Genomic DNA, 16,688 nt, shown 5'->3' with positions numbered 1-16,688 from the left:
AGATGATGGCATAGTGATGTGAAGTGAGGTAATTATTGGTATTATTTTATTATTTATTGTATTGTATTATTATTATTGTCCTCTTCTTCTTTTCGCTATTATTATTATTATTACTGTTATTATTATTATTATTATTATTATCATTATCATTATTATTGTTATTGTTATTATTATTATTGTTATTATTATTATTATTATCATTATTATTATTATTGTTGTGATTATTATTATTATTATCATTATCATTGTTATTATTGTTGTTGTTGTTATTATTATTATTTTTTTTATTATTATTGTGGTTATTATTATTATTATTATTATTATTGTTGTTGTTATTATTATTATTATTATCATTATTATTATTATTGTTATTATTATTATTATTTTTTTTATTATTATTGTTTTTATTATTATTATTATTATCATTATCATTGTTATTATTGTTGTTGTTGTTATTATTATAATTATTATTTTTATTATTATTGATGTTATTATTATTATTATTATTATTATTATCATTATCATTATTATTATTGTTGTTATTATTATTAATATTATTGTTATTATTATTGTTGTTGTTATTATTATTATTATTATTATTATTATCATTATTATTATTATTGTTGTTATTATTATTATTATTATTATTGTTATTATTATTATTATCATTATCATTGTTATTATTGTTGTTGTTATTATTATTATTGTTGTTGTTATTATTATTATTGTTGTTGTTGTTATTATTATTATCATCATTATTATTATTATTATTGTTATTATTATTATTGTTATTATTATTATTGTTATTATTATTATTATTATCATTGTTATTGTTATTATTATTATTATCATTATTATTATTATTATTGTTGTTATTATTATTATTGTTATTATTATTATTATCATTATCATTGTTATTATTGTTGTTGTTGTTATTATTATTATTATTATTGTTGTTATTATTATTATTATTGTTATTATTATTATTATTATTATATCCTGCTCTAAAAGCCCACATGTACAGTTGATAATAAATAAATAATAAAGCCCATATAAATACATTAGCTGTAGAGTTTCTGGGCTTGTTCACCTTCAGGTCTCCCACAGTGCCAGCGTGTCCCGGGCGCAGAGTTTGGGCACCTCTGTGTCTGCACCCCTGCACTGAGTGCTACCGTACGTGCTACCGGAGTAACCATGGTAACCAGCCGTCATGTCGGTTGGGAACGCCCCCCCAGTGATGAAGGTAGCGGGGTTCGGTAGAAGCGGCGGCGCTGGTATGGAAAACTCATTGCAGCCGCAGCAGCGCTGTTTCCTCCAGCAGCCGCGCATCCAGCACTGCGCACCGGAGGAGGAGGAGGAGGAGGAGCGCTCAGCCGGGCGCAGACAGCCCCGCCAGCCCCGCTGCACCTGCCGCGCACAGAACACGCTCGTTTGTCACCGGACGTCGTCTCCAACTCCAGCGGACACTTTAGTGACCAGGACGCCGTCTGCGCCGTCCTCGCCGAGGCAGGGCTGCCGGGTCAGTGTGTGCGAGCTCACGCCTTCCAGTCATGCTAGTTTATCCAGGCATCAGCAGCGTCAGCATCCTGAGCACCGTCCTCCGGGAGCGGAGAGCGAGCCGGGCGCCGCGGCGATGAGCGGCTGCAGATATAACGGCGGCGTGATGCGGCCGCTGAGCCGCGCTGGATCGTCGCGCCGGAACCTGCACGAGTTCGACTCGGAGTCGCAGCCACTGCAGCCGGTGTGTTCGGCCGAGCCGAGAGCCGAGAACCGCGCCAGCGCTCCGGTCGCCTACAGCACGGCGGACGGGACCGGCGGCGGGTCGAGCGGAGGAGGCAAGCAGGGCAAAAAGAAGAACCAGAACATCGGGGAGAAGCTCGGGCACCGGAGGGCCTTGTTCGAGAAGCGCAAACGTCTCAGCGACTACGCGCTCATCTTCGGCATGTTCGGCATCGTGGTCATGGTCATAGAGACGGAGCTGTCCTGGGGCGCCTACGGAAAGGTACAGAAACCCGCAAAAAAGTGCGCTCCGATCACCGCGTCCCGCACAGGAATGCGCATTAATGCAACGCTCATTCCAGAGGTTTAATCCTGATCTATACACACGCGTCTGTAGCCTAGAATTAAAACCAGTTTTATTATTTAATCATTCATTATGCGCACAGGTAATCCTGCACATTTAGAAATGCACACTAATGCAAACTGGGTGAAGGGTTCAAGTTTTGAAACAGGGTTCCAATGTTTCTAAAGGGTAATATGATCTAGAAAAATACAACAATATAAAATCGATGTATAAATATTAGTTTTATAGATTTTAATATGGTTAAAGTCACTTATTAAAGGATTATTCACCTTTTATGCAAAACTGAACCACGCAGCTCAACCACAAAGTTGAGTTTGCAAAGACAAATAAAAAAATACTACAGCTGACCTTGTCACTGCACCACACATCTAACTTTGTTTATTTTGGTTCTTTTAGATGCACTGCCCTGCCCACTCCTAACTTAAAAAAACTGCACTAAAATAAAAGTGAAATTAGAATTTTGGGACAAAATAGTCCTCACAAATGGGGACCTGAGATGAGAGGTTTTAACCCCGGAGCTCAGGTGCTGTGTGGCACCCACAGGCTTCGTCCTGAGCGCACCCTGTACCGCTGTTAAACATTTTTAAAGTTAAATAAAAATAAAAATAAATAATCATCATTAATAATAAAGTTTTAGATTGTGTCTATGCACAGTCAACAAAGTGTCCCACCAATTGCTGCCCACCTTTATTATTATTATTATTATTATTATTATTATTATTATTATTATTAAGTGTTAAACTACATTTATTGCATTCAGTGGATGCTTTTTCATCTAAAGCAACTCATAACTGCGAGTTTAGGGCCTTGCTCAAAGGCCCAACACAATGTCGGCTTGACAGTGGTGGGACTCAAACCAATCACCCTCCGAACACTAGTCCAGTGATGCAGTAATCACATATACACATTCCATAAAGAGAGAAAAAGTCATACTTGTGCTAATATTAATACTTACTCACTTTCTTAACCGCTTATCCAATCAGGGTCGCGGGAGGGGGGTGCTGGAGCCTATCCCAGTTTTTCAATGGGCGCAAGGCACACAGTAACACCCTGGACGGGGCGCCAGTCCATCACAGGGCAGACACACACACACACACACATTCACCTATAGGGCAATTCAATGTCTCCAATTAACCTGACTGCATGTTTTTGGACTGTGGGAGGAAACCCATAAAGACACGGGGAGAACATGCAAACTCCGCACAGAAAGGACCCGGGCCGCCCCGCCTGGGGATCGAACCCAGGACCTTCTTGCTGTGAGGTGACAGTGCTACCCACCGAGCCACCATAATATTAATACTGATGAAATGAAACAGCTAGGATAATTAATCATCTCTCCGCTGCGTTCTGAACCTTTTACTGTTTATTATGAAGCATTCCTTCAGCAACAATACGGCCATACATAATGAGAAATTATTCAATTCATTAAATTATTCCAATTAAAGCTGTGGCGTGTAACTTTTCTGTTGAAAGGCGTTAGAAAGAAATACTTCACGTCTGGTGTTTGTGAGATCGGCTCGGGCTTCTGGAAAGCTGAAAATATTAAAACAAATTGATGTGAGGACAACATCAGGCACCAGAAAACTTACAAAAAGTCTGTTAATCTGCCGCAAAGAAGGTCCCTCCCAGTAACAACTGCACCAGGAGCCTCTAAAGTTATGTACTGTAGCTTTAATTAATAATACGGTGATATATAAATCTGTTCAATAGAACTTTGTGTGTTTATGTTTGTTAGCTACATGTTTACAGTCACATTTTCAAGAAGGTCCTGGGTTCGATCCCCAGGTGGGGCAGTCCGGGTCCTTTCTGTGTGAAGAATGACTTACAGTACTGTGACAGTATACAGTCTAAGAAATTGAGGGTTAAGGGCCTTGCTCAAGGGCCCAACAGTGGCAGCCTGGCAGTGGTGAGGCTTGAACCAGCGACCTTTTAAGTACTAGTCCAGCACTTAATAGACACAGGGCCCAACAAGACCCCACAGAACAGTTAACATAATGGAAAAATTCTAATGAAACCTTCAATTTGTGAAACTGGATCAATTTATTGTCGTCTTTCAGTGGCTCTTATATTTAAGGGTCACTACAGTGGATCTGATCCACATACCAGACTTGGTACCACATACATACCAGACTTTATGCAGAGTTTTATACCGGACGCGAACCCGGCCGGTTGATAGCACAGTGTGCTGGCGTAATAGAGCACTGCTTCACTAGGGCGCCTGACCTCCGCATGTATAGTTGAATAAAATCTGCTTTTTATTTACCTTGGAAAAACCGGACCCATCACGACCCTGACCAGGATGAAAGCGTAACAACCTAAGGAAAACGTATCACTTGGTCAGACTCACGTTTTACAGTCTGTGCATGTAGACAAAAAGTCCTGATCCTGTTTTAATGGTTTTACTGCTTTACTGAGGTCGAAAATCCTTGTCTAAGCATCGAGGCTCCACCGAAGAAATACCAAATAAGGACACGAGACATTTCCTGTTTAATCAACGCTTGATTTTGTAAGGAGATAAGGAGAAAGCTGCCCTCTATTTGTGCTTCCTCGACCCGTACCCACACGATCCTGCACGGTAACGACTTTATTCCTCCCAACAACATGAGTGCTCATCCCACTCCTGCCTACAGAGTGTTGCACAAATGCATCACATATATTCACAAGAGTCGGATCTGCTCTTAGTTAGACGTACTGTTAAGGTCAAGCAGTAGTGAGCGTTGAATCGTGGTCCAGCTCTGGCTGAGGGTGGGAGAAGCAGTATGGGAATAAAAGGGTTCATTTATGTATCATTAACATCCTCCTACTTAAATGTCTTGTTTCTTCATGTAGAGAAGCAAAGAGACATCAGATAGGAAGTTCAGATGCATACTAAAGTAAACACTCATCCCACTGGCTCTCATGTCCTTCCCTAACCTTTTTAATGCATTTTCTTAACTTTATAGTGCTGGTATGAGTGGATCAGACACAGCAGCGCTGCTGCAGTTTTTAAATACCATGTCCACTCACTGTCTTCATCAAATGCACTTTTTTTCACGCCCCTTTTTCATTTTGATGAAGCCAGTTTGTAGGGCAGTTGTAACTTAGTGGTTAGGGTGGATTAGTAAGTAGAAGGTCGCTGGTTCAAACCCCACCACTGCCAGGTTGTCACTGTTGGGCTCTTGAGCAAGGCCCTTAACCCTCAGTTGCTTAGACTGTCTACTGTAAGTCGCTTTGGATAAAAGTATCCACTAAATGTCGCTTTTACTGCCGCTTTATCCTGATCAGGGTTGCTGTGGGTCCATTTTCTCCTTATTCACTTGGCGCAATGCAGTAACATACAGAGGAATCTCTACTACTCACCTCTACTGCTGCAGACCTCCACTTCTGACCGAGGAGAGTTGTGACTAACACACCTCCCCTTTAACACGTGTGCAGTACTGACCGCTCCTTTTCCCCTGCACCAGGCGGGTTCATGTGGAGATCCGTATCGCGCACAGAGGTCACACACTGATCACTATTATCTCCCGCCTCTGTGCAGCTCCATCGATCAGCCAGCAGAGGGCATAACTGCAGCAGTTATGAGGAATCCCGCTGACCCTCTTTCCCTCGAATGAGCTGTTAGTAATGTCAGCACCGGTGGGCTAGTGCGCTTTACAGCTGCGCCACCCAAGCTCTCGTCCTTCTCGATTTTAACCGAAGGCTTTCAGTAGCGCTGACCTTTAGGTGATTTATTCTTCTAAATTCCTCCGATACAGCGCTACAGCTGTCGACCTGCACATCAAACGGGCATCGACTGCTTCCACCCAGACACAGTCATTATTTATTTTCTGCATCCTGCTGCCAGGGTTCCAAACGTTTCAGAAGCTTTTACACACACTGCTCTCACCAGCAGCAGTTTGAGTTCCTTCCTGCCCACAGCCCTCTCATTCAGTTCCATGCTGTAATCCCACAGATGTCCCATTATGGTGCATGTCTCTATTTTAATGGTCTCCAAGAACAACAGGCTCACGATTCCGCTTCCAATCAGTTTGGACTTGTTTTTCAAAACTGCTTTTGACTCACCTGAGCAGGTACTCGGCCTCTACGACCTTTATTACCTGCTCGAGTGAGCTTACAGCTTATGGACAGTTTAAAGGACATAAAGGATGGAAAACCTCCTGTAGACGTTTCCACACTTCTGAGAAGGCTTCTCACAACACTGAAGCATATCTGTGGGAATTTGTGCCCACTGAGGCTGGGCACTTATGTTGGCTGATCAAGAAAGCCTCAGTTGGTGTTCCGAATCATTCCAGAGCTGTTGAGTGGTGCTGAGGTCGGGGATCCGAGCAGGACACTGGAGATGCCTTAAACTGAGACCTGGTTCGACAGGTTTGGTGTGAAGGACCTCCAGTAGTTTGTCTAGATCTCTAATCTCAACCCCACTGAACACCTTCGGGTGGTATTGGAACATCATTTGTAAGTGAGGCTTTGCCACCCACCATCATGCTTCACAAGCTTTTGTGAAAGGCATTTCCAGAAGAGCGGAGGCTGTTATAGCTGCAACACTTCAACACTATTATAATGGTCATGATTTCGGAGCAAGTCAGGCATCCACACATTTATTTTTGATCATGTCTAAATAATACCCCTGATTTCATTTCAGTTGCATGAACTGCATTTTTCTGGTCAGGGTCGCAGCGGGTCCGGTTCTTATGGGAAACACTGAGCGCAATCCATTCAAGGCTTCGTCCATCGAAAAAAAACTAAGCCTATCAGGGTGGGAGATTTGAACCCAGGATCTTAAAGGTGGTGGGCTAGCGTAACGGGCAGCTACATCACCCGAATGCCCCCCACTAGGGTTCGTTTGTAAGAATAAGGTGAAGAGGAATGAGCAGACTGGTGTCTGATATAAATATTATAGAAATAAACTGATGAATAAATGAATGTGCACGTGTTGATTGAACGGATTGTTTCTCTGTTTTTCAGGAGTCGTTGTATTCGTTAGCGCTGAAATGCCTGATAAGCCTTTCTACCATCATCCTCCTGGGTCTGATCATCATCTACCACGCCAGAGAGATCCAGGTAAGCCACTCACCACTTCCGCTCACTCGTCCTGCTCTCGGATCCTTGGTGCCGGTGTGAAGCGCGGTTAGTCCACTTACGGGAGCCTCGAAGAGAGCGCGGTGTGGTCTGCGACACATCCGCTTCCCTGAAAACACCTTTAAAGGTCACTTAATGTGCTGCTTATTATTACACAATCACATTAGACTGGCTTTCATCCCATAATCAGATCACGTCGGGGACTCCTCCCGAGACCCGCTGTCTGTCTTATAGGAACTAAATCAGATTTATGCTTCGCCTCTTACCTGAGTTGCCCTGAACACAGTCGGAGGACCAGATCAAGGCTGTAATCATAATATATACTGGGGGGAAGGGGGATGGGGGTGTCCGGATATGAGCAAAATGTTCCCCCCATAATATACTGCTGTAAACATTATAAATAAACATAAAACAGGAAAACATAAGACTCCTTTATAGATCCCCATTAAAGAAATTCCAGTGTTACAGTACAGTAACTAAAGTAAATATATATATATATCTACACTCACTGTCCATGTTATCAGCTCCACTTACCATATAGAAGCACTTGGTAGTTCTACAATTACTGACTGTAGTCCATCTGTTTCTCTGCATGCTTTGTTAGCCCCCTTTCATGCTGTTCTTCAATGGTCAGGACCCCCACAGGACCACCACAGAGCAGGTATTATTTAGGTGGTGGATGATTCTCAGCACTGCAGTGACACTGACATGGTGGTGGTGTGTTAGTGTGTGTTGTGCTGGTATGAGTAGATCAGACACAGCAGCGCTGCTGGAGTTTTTAAACACCTCACTGTCACTGCTGGACTGAGAATCGTCCACCAACCAAACATATCCAGCCAACAGCGCCCCGTGGGCAGCGTCCTGTGACCACTGATGAAGGTCTAGAAGATGAGCGACTCAAACAGCAGCAATAGATGAGCGATCGTCTCTGACTTTACATCTACAAGATGGACCAACTAGGTAGGAGTGTCTAATAGAGTGGACAGTGAGTGGACATGGTATATAAAAACTCCAGCAGCGCTGCTGTGTCTGATCCACTCATACCAGCCAACACACACTAACACACCACCACCATGTCAGTGTCACTGCAGTGCTGAGAATGATCCACCACCTAAATAATACCTGCACTGTGGTGGTCCTGTGGGGATCCTGACCATTGAAGAACAGGGTGAAAGAGATCTAACAAAGCATGCAGAGAAACAGATGGACTACAGTCAGTAATTGTAGAACTACAAAGTGCATCTATATGGTAAGTGGAGCTGATAACATGGACAGTGAGTGTAAAAACAAGGAGGTGGTTTTAATGTTAGGGCTGATCAGTGTATGTGCAGTATGTAATGTAAAGTCTGTCAGATCTTACCAGCACTTTATACTGGTCAGGGTTGTGGTGGGTGCAATCTTCCTGGAATCACTAGGATGCCAACCCCCCCCCCCCCCCCCCCCACCCCGAGTCAATTATATCTGAATGAAAACGCCCAACAGGTCGATAGCACCGCTGGGGATTCGATCCCTGATCCGTAATAGATTTTTCACGGCCCTTTTTCATTTTGATGAAGCCAGTTTGTAGGGCAGTTGTAGCCTAGTGGTTAGGGTACTGGACTAGTAAGTAGAAGGTCGCTGGTTCAAACCACACCACTGCCAAATTGCTACTGTTGGCCAAGGCCCTTAACCCTCATTTGCTTAGACTGTATACTGTAAGTCGCCTTGGATAAAAGCGTCTGCTAAATGGCGCTTTATCCTGGTCAGGGTTGCTGTGGGTCCGTTTTTTTCTTATTCACTGGACGCAATGCAGTAACGCACCCCAGACAGGACGCCAGTCTATCACAGAGGAATCACGTCCGTATGATTTGAACCCTGGATCCCAGCGGTAGTGGACTGGTGTAATTTGCACCCAAGCGACAGATGCACTTCACTTCTCACTGGCCGTAAAACTGAAAGTAAAGGCTGGGTTCTGTAGATGTGAATTACACAGTGATGTGAATTACAGAGTGCAAAACTAAAGCAGCAGCTCTCCAGAGGAAACACGTTCTGGCTGAATGATCACACGTGGATTCATCGATTTTTACTCGTCTTTTCCTCTGAACTTGGACAGGTTTCATTTCAGAAAGGTGCAGCAGCTCAGTCTGATACTTTGTGTGACGTTTATTTATTTACGTTCATCTGAATCTCTCAGAATGAGCTGGACGCTCCCGAATTATAGTGAGATGAGAGGTGTTAGACGGGAAACCCCCGGGGGAATCTCGTTTACAGGCTTCTCAGGAGAAACGCCGCGCTGTAGGTGCTAATTCATCGCGGCTCATTTTACTGTAGCGACAGGACGATGTGTTACAGTGACTATAACACAGAGGAGCCAGTGAGTTTTATCAGCTCTGCAGCTACTCCTGCCTCCCTGATCAGCTGCCTCAGTAGAGAGGATTCTAATCAGACATGGAGCTCATGAGGCAGATTATTTAGACGCTCTGATAACTAAGCTAACACAGTTAGCCTCAGGCCGTAGCTAGCACGCCAGCTAACGTCTCCCTCCATGTACCGAAAACGGTTAAACCGTCCCTGACGCCCCAATTTACAAATAAACGACACTCGTATAATCACACCTTTATACAGATTAAACATCAATAAGAATTTATTACATTTAAACAGAACTCTGTTGGTTGCTCCGCATTATATTCGTCCGCCACGTGTGTAGTTTTCTGTGAGAAAAGTCGTGCCGCACGGAATGCTGGGATTGCCCTCAGCGCTGAAGAGGCGTCGGACGCTCCCTCGTCATTCAGTCAGATCATCACTCAGAATTAAAGCGCCTCAGTAGGAGCATTTTAAGGAATCTGAGGATTTAGACACGCCCTCTTCTCGGGAGTGTAGGACAATGTCAAATGCGTCTGTGTAGAAAGATCGCATAGATTTTACGCCAGATTCCCTTTCTGACGCAACCCACCTATTAATCCAGGCCTGGGACCAGCACTGAAGGTGCACTGATGTGTCCTCACAACTGCAAGGTTCACATAACGGCGTGCACCTTCTGTATTTGAGAACCCAGAACAGGATTCAGGGATTCGAACCCCTGAAACTCAGGCACTGCTTTTACCGGCAGCTCGGCTCTTATGGTTACGCCACACAAGCTTATAACACGTTATAAATGTAGTAATGTGATATAACACTCACCAGCTGTTAGGATCCGTCAGTGTTCCCATCAGTTGTTGATATGGCCAGAGTGTTTTAGAACAGTGGTGCACCACCACCAGGGTCATTTATTACCGGCCCGCACAGAAAGAATACAGATTTTTTTATTTATTTTAATATATTTTAAATCCCCCTGCCCCCGCCTGGCCATGAAATGGTATCTTATATGAAAGCGGCCCATGATGCAAGAAAGGTTGGGGAGCACTGCTTTAGAATAGCAGGAACCCCCCAACGTTCAATTCATGGCTACAGTCTGGGACCAATATTGAAAGTCGAGGTGGTACACGACGTGCCCTCGTGATCTAAAACGAAGGTGAAATGTACTAAAGCTGTAGCTAATTGTGCAAACTGAGGCGATCAATGGCAAAAAAAATTAACACAGGGTAATAAATGCATGATAAATGTAGTAGACACAATTGCATGTAGTACAAACACTGAAATGATTTGTTTACTTCTTTAATCCGCTACACTGGCCATTTAATACATAAGTTGGGCATGTTTGCATTTGTGGAATGCAGATCCACTCGACTGTTTTTTTTCTTTAGACTCAATTAGGTTGTTTTAGTTATTTTGATGCTCTCATGGGTCTAATTGTTTACATTTTGCTGTTTATTGGTCTGTGAGAGGAATAAGCCCAGAGTCCGTACACTCGAGGGTTAAAGGAGAGCTCAGGACTGTGGGATCCTCAGTTTTATGACCTTGCGTCAGAGCGCTGTTGCATTCGCTGCTGCTTTCTGCTCTCGTCGTTCTGCTCTGTGTCCGGCGTCAGGTCGCTTTTATGCCTCGTGTTTGTATATCGGAGCGTGTCGCTTCATTTCACGGCCAGACTGGTGCGCTTGGGATAAAAAGATGAAGGTTGTTGTTTTGTTTTTGCTTGTTCGTTCGTTCTTTAATTGAACATACAGTAAATGGGAGCAGAATCCCTCCCCACGTGCTTAATGACGCTTTTTTATCGTTAGGTCTGACGCAATATTTTGTTATTAATCTTGCTTTATGTACGTAGTGCAGTTACTATCTGGCAACCCTGAAGGACATTTCTCATAAACCAAGAGCCTGATCAGTCTGTGTGCTCGCTCGATCTACGTTATATAGCCGAAAGTACATGGACACTCTTCCTGCCTAGCAACATGAGTCCATTAACCAACGAGCAGTTTCTTGACCGCTACAAGAACAGTTTATACGCTGCTCATTGGCAGATGTGAAGTTTACTGGGTCATTATTGGCTGAGTTTGCAGGAAAGCCCGCCTCCTCTGGGCTGAGTACGAGACTCCCCAGAGTCACATAAAGCTTTTACTGTATCTGTATATCATTTCCATAGCTGGATAGTGGTAGCTCAGTGGTTAAAGTGCTGGACTAAAGATTAAAAGGTTGTTGCCACTGTTGGACCCCTGAGCAAGGCCCTCAACCGTCAATTGCTTACATTGTATATGCTCAGTTTGGATAAATGTCATAGCTGTGGCTGACCTCCTGATTATTGTTTCAGTGTTTTAGCCACACCCAAAGCAAACACATAAAAAGCATAAAAGCATTTCAAATAAAACATCTTTATGTGTCTAACTTTGTGGCAACAGTTTGGGGAGGGCTCTTTCCTGTTTCATATCAATGCCCATGTTCTTCCTATAGGAGGTCTTTTCTTTCAAAAGCTGTGAAATCTGTGATTTTTAAGATGAACAAAGTCTGTGGACACTTAAATTAAGCACATTTTCCCGTGAATTTAGTAGCACCTTATTTATAGGTGAACATGTCACACGTATACCTGCAGCTCATGCCGTTTTTAGGGGACAGATCTTGAAGGCGGCACTAACGGCCCTGTTTAGCACACGAGCGCTCATGTACCGAGACTTGCTGGTGTCACTTTGATCAATAGTAATAAAACCCCTACTAACCGTCAGCCTCATTCTGACCACACAGACCACACAGTTCATACGATCTTTACATAATGCAGGTTAGCTCAGCTTCACGGCTAGTAAGTAATTGAACGTTAGCACGCGCTAGCACGCGCTTCCTTTTTACAGCTACAAGCGAAGCTATTAAAGTGCTAAACGAGTCGAACGTTAGCATAGCGCAGTTCGTTCTGAAGCAAACTGATCGCTCTATTAGCGCGGCTATTACACGCGGCGTTCGGTGATCCGTGGCGTGTGAGCGAGTGCGGCGGCCGGTCCGCATTCCGCCGCCTCTGGCTGTGCAGCCGGCCGTGCCCGTGTGGAATTAAAGGGCTAAATCTCCGAGAGAGACCCCTGATATATGACTCAGGTACTGCCTGGAGTGAGATTTGCTCAGATAGCGAAGTACGTTTAAATGTCAAACCCTGAAAGCTTCTACTGACCTTCAGTGGACGATCTAAAAAATTCAGTCGGGTGTGTGAACGTGGACTTTGGTGGTCCCTTATAGTCCTGATTAACATGGTTCAATAGAAAAAGATCATTAGAAAAACGAGCTTTAGTGAATTCATCATGAAGTTTAGCTCAAGCTATTAAGTGTATGAGTGAGTGAGTGAGTGTATGAGTAAGTGAGTGAATGAGTGACTGAGTGAGTGAGTGTATGAGTGAGTGTATGAGTGAGTGAGTGAGTGAGTGTATGAGTGAGTGTATGAGTGAGTGAGTGAGTGAGTGTATGAGTGAGTGAGTGTATGAGTGAGTGAGTGAGTGAGTGAATGAGTGACTGAGTAAGTGAGTGAGTGTATGAGTGAGTGAGTGATTGTATGAGTGAGTGAGTGTATGAGTGTATGAGTGAGTGAGTGAGTGTATGAGTGAGTGAGTGTATGAGTGTATGAGTGAGTGAGTGTATGAGTGAGTGAATGAGTGAGTGTATGAGTGAGTGAGTGAGTGTATGAGTGTATGAGTGAGTGAGTAAGTGTATGAGTGAGTGAGTGTATGAGTGAGTGAGTGTATGAGTGAGTGTATGAATGAGTGAGTGAGTGAGTGTATGAATGAGTGAGTGAGTGAGTAAGTGTATGAATGAGTGAGTGAGTGAGTGTATGAATGAGTGAGTGTATGAATGAGTGAGTGAGTGAGTGTATGAATGAGTGAGTGTATGAATGAGTGAGTGAGTGAGTAAGTGTATGAATGAGTGAGTGTATGAATGAGTGAGTGAGTGAGTAAGTGTATGAATGAGTGAGTGATTAAATGAGTGAGTGTATGAGTGAGTGAGTGTATGAGTGAGTGAGTGTATGAGTGTATGAGTGAGTGTATGAATGAGTGAGTGAGTGTATGAATGAGTGAGTGAGTGTATGATTGAGTGAGTGAGTGAGTGAGTGACTGAGTGAGTGTATGAATGAGTGAGTGAGTGAGAGAGTGAGTGTATGAATGAGTGAGTGACTGAGTGAGTGTATGAATGACTGAGTGAGTAAATGAGTGGGTGAGTGAGTGAGTGAGTGACTGAGTGTATGAGTGAGTGAGTGAGTGAATGAGTGAGTAACTGAGTGAGTGTATGAGTGAGTGAATGAGTGAGTGAATGAGTGAGTGAGTGAGTGAATGAGTGAGTGAATGAGTGAGTGAGTGAGTGAGTGTATGAGTGAGTGAGTGAATGAGTGAGTGAGTGAGTGTATGAATGAGTGAGTGAGTGTATGAGTGAGTGTATGAATGAGTGAGTGAGTGAGTGTATGAGTGAATGAGTGAGTGAGTGAGTGTATGAGTGAGTGAGTGAGTGAGTGAGTGTATGAATGAGTGAGTGAGTGAGTGTATGAGTGAATGAGTGAGTGAATGAGTGAATGAGTGTATGAGTGAGTGAGTGAGTGAGTAAATGAGTGAGTGAGTAAATGAGTTAGTGAGTGAGTGAATGAGTGAGTGTATGAGTGAGTGTATGAGTGAGTGAGTGAGTGAGTAAATGAGTGAGTGTATGACTGAGTGAGTGTATGAATGAGTGAGTGAGTAAATGAGTGAGTGTATGAATGAGTGAGTGAGTGAGTGAGTGAGTAAATGAGTGAGTGAGTGAGTGAGTGTATGAATGAGTCAGTGAGTGAGTGAGTAAATGAGTGAGTGAGTGAGTGTATGAATGAGTGAGTGAGTGAGTGAGTGAGTAAATGAGTGAGTGAGTGAGTGAGTAAATGAGTGAGTGAGTGAGTGAGTGAGGAAATGAGTGAGTGAGTAAATGAGTGAGTGAGTGTGTGAGTGAGTGAGTGTATGAGTGTATGAGTGAGTGAGTGAGTGAGTGAGTGAGTGAGTAAATGAGTGAGTGAGTGAGTGTATGAATGAGTGAGTGAATGAGTGAGTGAGTGAGTAAATGAGTGAGTGAGTGAGTGTATGAATGAGTGAGGGAGTGAGTGAGTGTATGAGTGTATGAGTGAGTGAGTGAGTGAGTGTATGAATGAGTGAGTGAGTAAATTAGTGAGTGAGTGTATGAGTAAATGAGTGAGTGAGTGAGTGAATGAGTGAGTGAGTGTATGAGTAAATGAGTGAGTGAGTGAATGAGTGAGTGAGTGTATGAGTAAATGAGTGAGTGAGTGAGTGAGTGTATGAGTGAGTGTATGAGTGTATGAATGAGTGAGTGAGTGTATGAGTAAATGAGTGAGTGAGTGTATGAGTGAGTGTATGAGTGTATGAATGAGTGAGTGAATGAGTGAGTGAGTATATGAATGAGTGAGTGAATGAGTGAGTGTTTGAGTAAATGAGTGAGTGAGTGTATGAGTGAGTGAGTGTATGAATGAGTGAGTGAGTGAGTGAATGAGTGAGTGAGTGTATGAGTAAATGAGTGAGTGAGTGAATGAGTGAGTGAGTGTATGAGTAAATGAGTGAGTGAGTGAGTGTATGAGTGAGTGTATGAGTGTATGAATGAGTGAGTGAATGAGTGAGTGAGTGTATGAGTAAATGAGTGAGTGAGTGAGTGAGTGTATGAGTAAATGAGTGAGTGAGTGAGTGTATGAGTGTATGAATGAGTGAGTGAATGAGTGAGTGAGTGTATGAGTAAATGAGTGAGTGAGTGAATGAGTGAGTGAGTGTATGAGTAAATGAGTGAATGAGTGAGTGTATGAGTGTATGAATGAGTGAGTGAATGAGTGAGTGAATGAGTGAGTGTATGAATGAGTGAGTGAATGAGTGAGTGAATGAGTGTATGAATGAGTGAGTGAGTGAGTGAATGAGTGAGTGAGTGTATGAGTGAGTGAATTAGTGAGTGAATGAGTGTATGAATGAGTGAGTGAGTGTATGGGTTAATGAGTGAGTGAGTGTATGAGTGAGTGAGTGTATGAATGAGTGAGTGAATGAGTGAGTGAGTGTATGAGTGAGTGAGTGTATGAGTGAGTGTATGAGTGTATGAATGAGTGAGTGTATGAATGAGTGAGTGTATGAGTGTATGAATGAGTGAGTGAATGAGTGAGTGAGTGTATGAATGAGTGAGTGTATGAGTGAGTGTATGAGTGTATGAATAAGTGAGTGTATGAATGAGTGAGTGTATGAGTGTATGAATGAGTGAGTGAATGAGTGAGTGAGTGTATGAATTAGTGAGTGAATGAGTGTATGAATGAGTGAGTGAGTGTATGGGTTAATGAGTGAGTGAGTGTATGAGTGAGTGAGTGTATGAGTGAGTGAGTGTATGAATGAGTGAGTGTATGAATGAGTGAGTGTATGAGTGAGTGTATGAGTGTATGAATGAGTGAGTGTATGAATGAGTGAGTGTATGAGTGTATGAATGAGTGAGTGAATGAGTGAGTGAGTGTATGAATGAGTGAGTGTATGAGTGAGTGTATGAATGAGTGAGTGTATGAGTGTATGAATGAGCGAGTGAATGAGTGAGTGAGTGTATGAATGAGTGAGTGTATGAATGAGTGAGTGTATGAGTGTATGAATGAGTGAGTGAATGAGTGAGTGAGTGTATGAGTGAGTGAGTGTATGAATGAGTGAGTGTATGAGTGTATGAATGAGTGAGTGAATGAGTGAGTGTATGAGTGTATGAATGAGTGAGTGAATGAGTGAGTGTATGAGTGTATGAATGAGTGAGTGAATGAGTGAGTGAGTGAGTGAGTGTATGAATGAGTGAGTGTATGAGTGAGTGAGTGTATGAATGAGTGAGTGAATGAGTGAGTGTATGAGTGTATGAATGAGTGAGTGTATGAGTGAGTGTATGAGTGTATGAGTGAGTGAGTGTATGAGTGAGTGTATGAGTATGAATGAGTGAGTGAGTGAGTGAGTGTATGAGTGAGTGAGTGTATGAGTGTATGAATGAGTGAGTGAATGAGTGAGTGTATGAGTGAGTGTATGAGTGTATGAATGAGTGAGTGTATGAATGAGTGAGTGTATGAGTGAGTGTATGAGTGTATGAATGAGTGAGTGAGTGAGTGAGTGTATGAGTATGAATGAGTGAGTGAGTGAGTGTATGAATGAGTGAGTGTATGAGTGAGTGAGTGTATGAATGAGTGAGTGTATGAGTGAGTGTA

The 16,688-nt window shown here is 42.9% G+C and overlaps 1 protein-coding gene across 1 annotated transcript in view; it reads left to right on the top strand.

Moving 5' to 3' along the window:
- Positions 1–1,210: 1,210 nt before the first annotated feature.
- kcnn2 (potassium calcium-activated channel subfamily N member 2) overlaps positions 1,211–16,688 on the top strand; it is a 63,857-nt gene continuing 48,379 nt past the window's right edge. The window contains exons 1-2 of the mRNA XM_063014695.1: positions 1,211–2,002; positions 7,028–7,123. Of these exons, the coding sequence (XP_062870765.1) occupies positions 1,211–2,002; positions 7,028–7,123 (888 nt within the window). The remainder of the gene's footprint in view (positions 2,003–7,027; positions 7,124–16,688) is intronic.

The sequence above is a fragment of the Trichomycterus rosablanca genome, chromosome 18 (genome assembly GCF_030014385.1).
Source record: "Trichomycterus rosablanca isolate fTriRos1 chromosome 18, fTriRos1.hap1, whole genome shotgun sequence".
Taxonomy (NCBI): Eukaryota; Metazoa; Chordata; class Actinopteri; order Siluriformes; family Trichomycteridae; genus Trichomycterus; species Trichomycterus rosablanca.
This window is presented reverse-complemented; position numbering and strand designations above follow the sequence as displayed.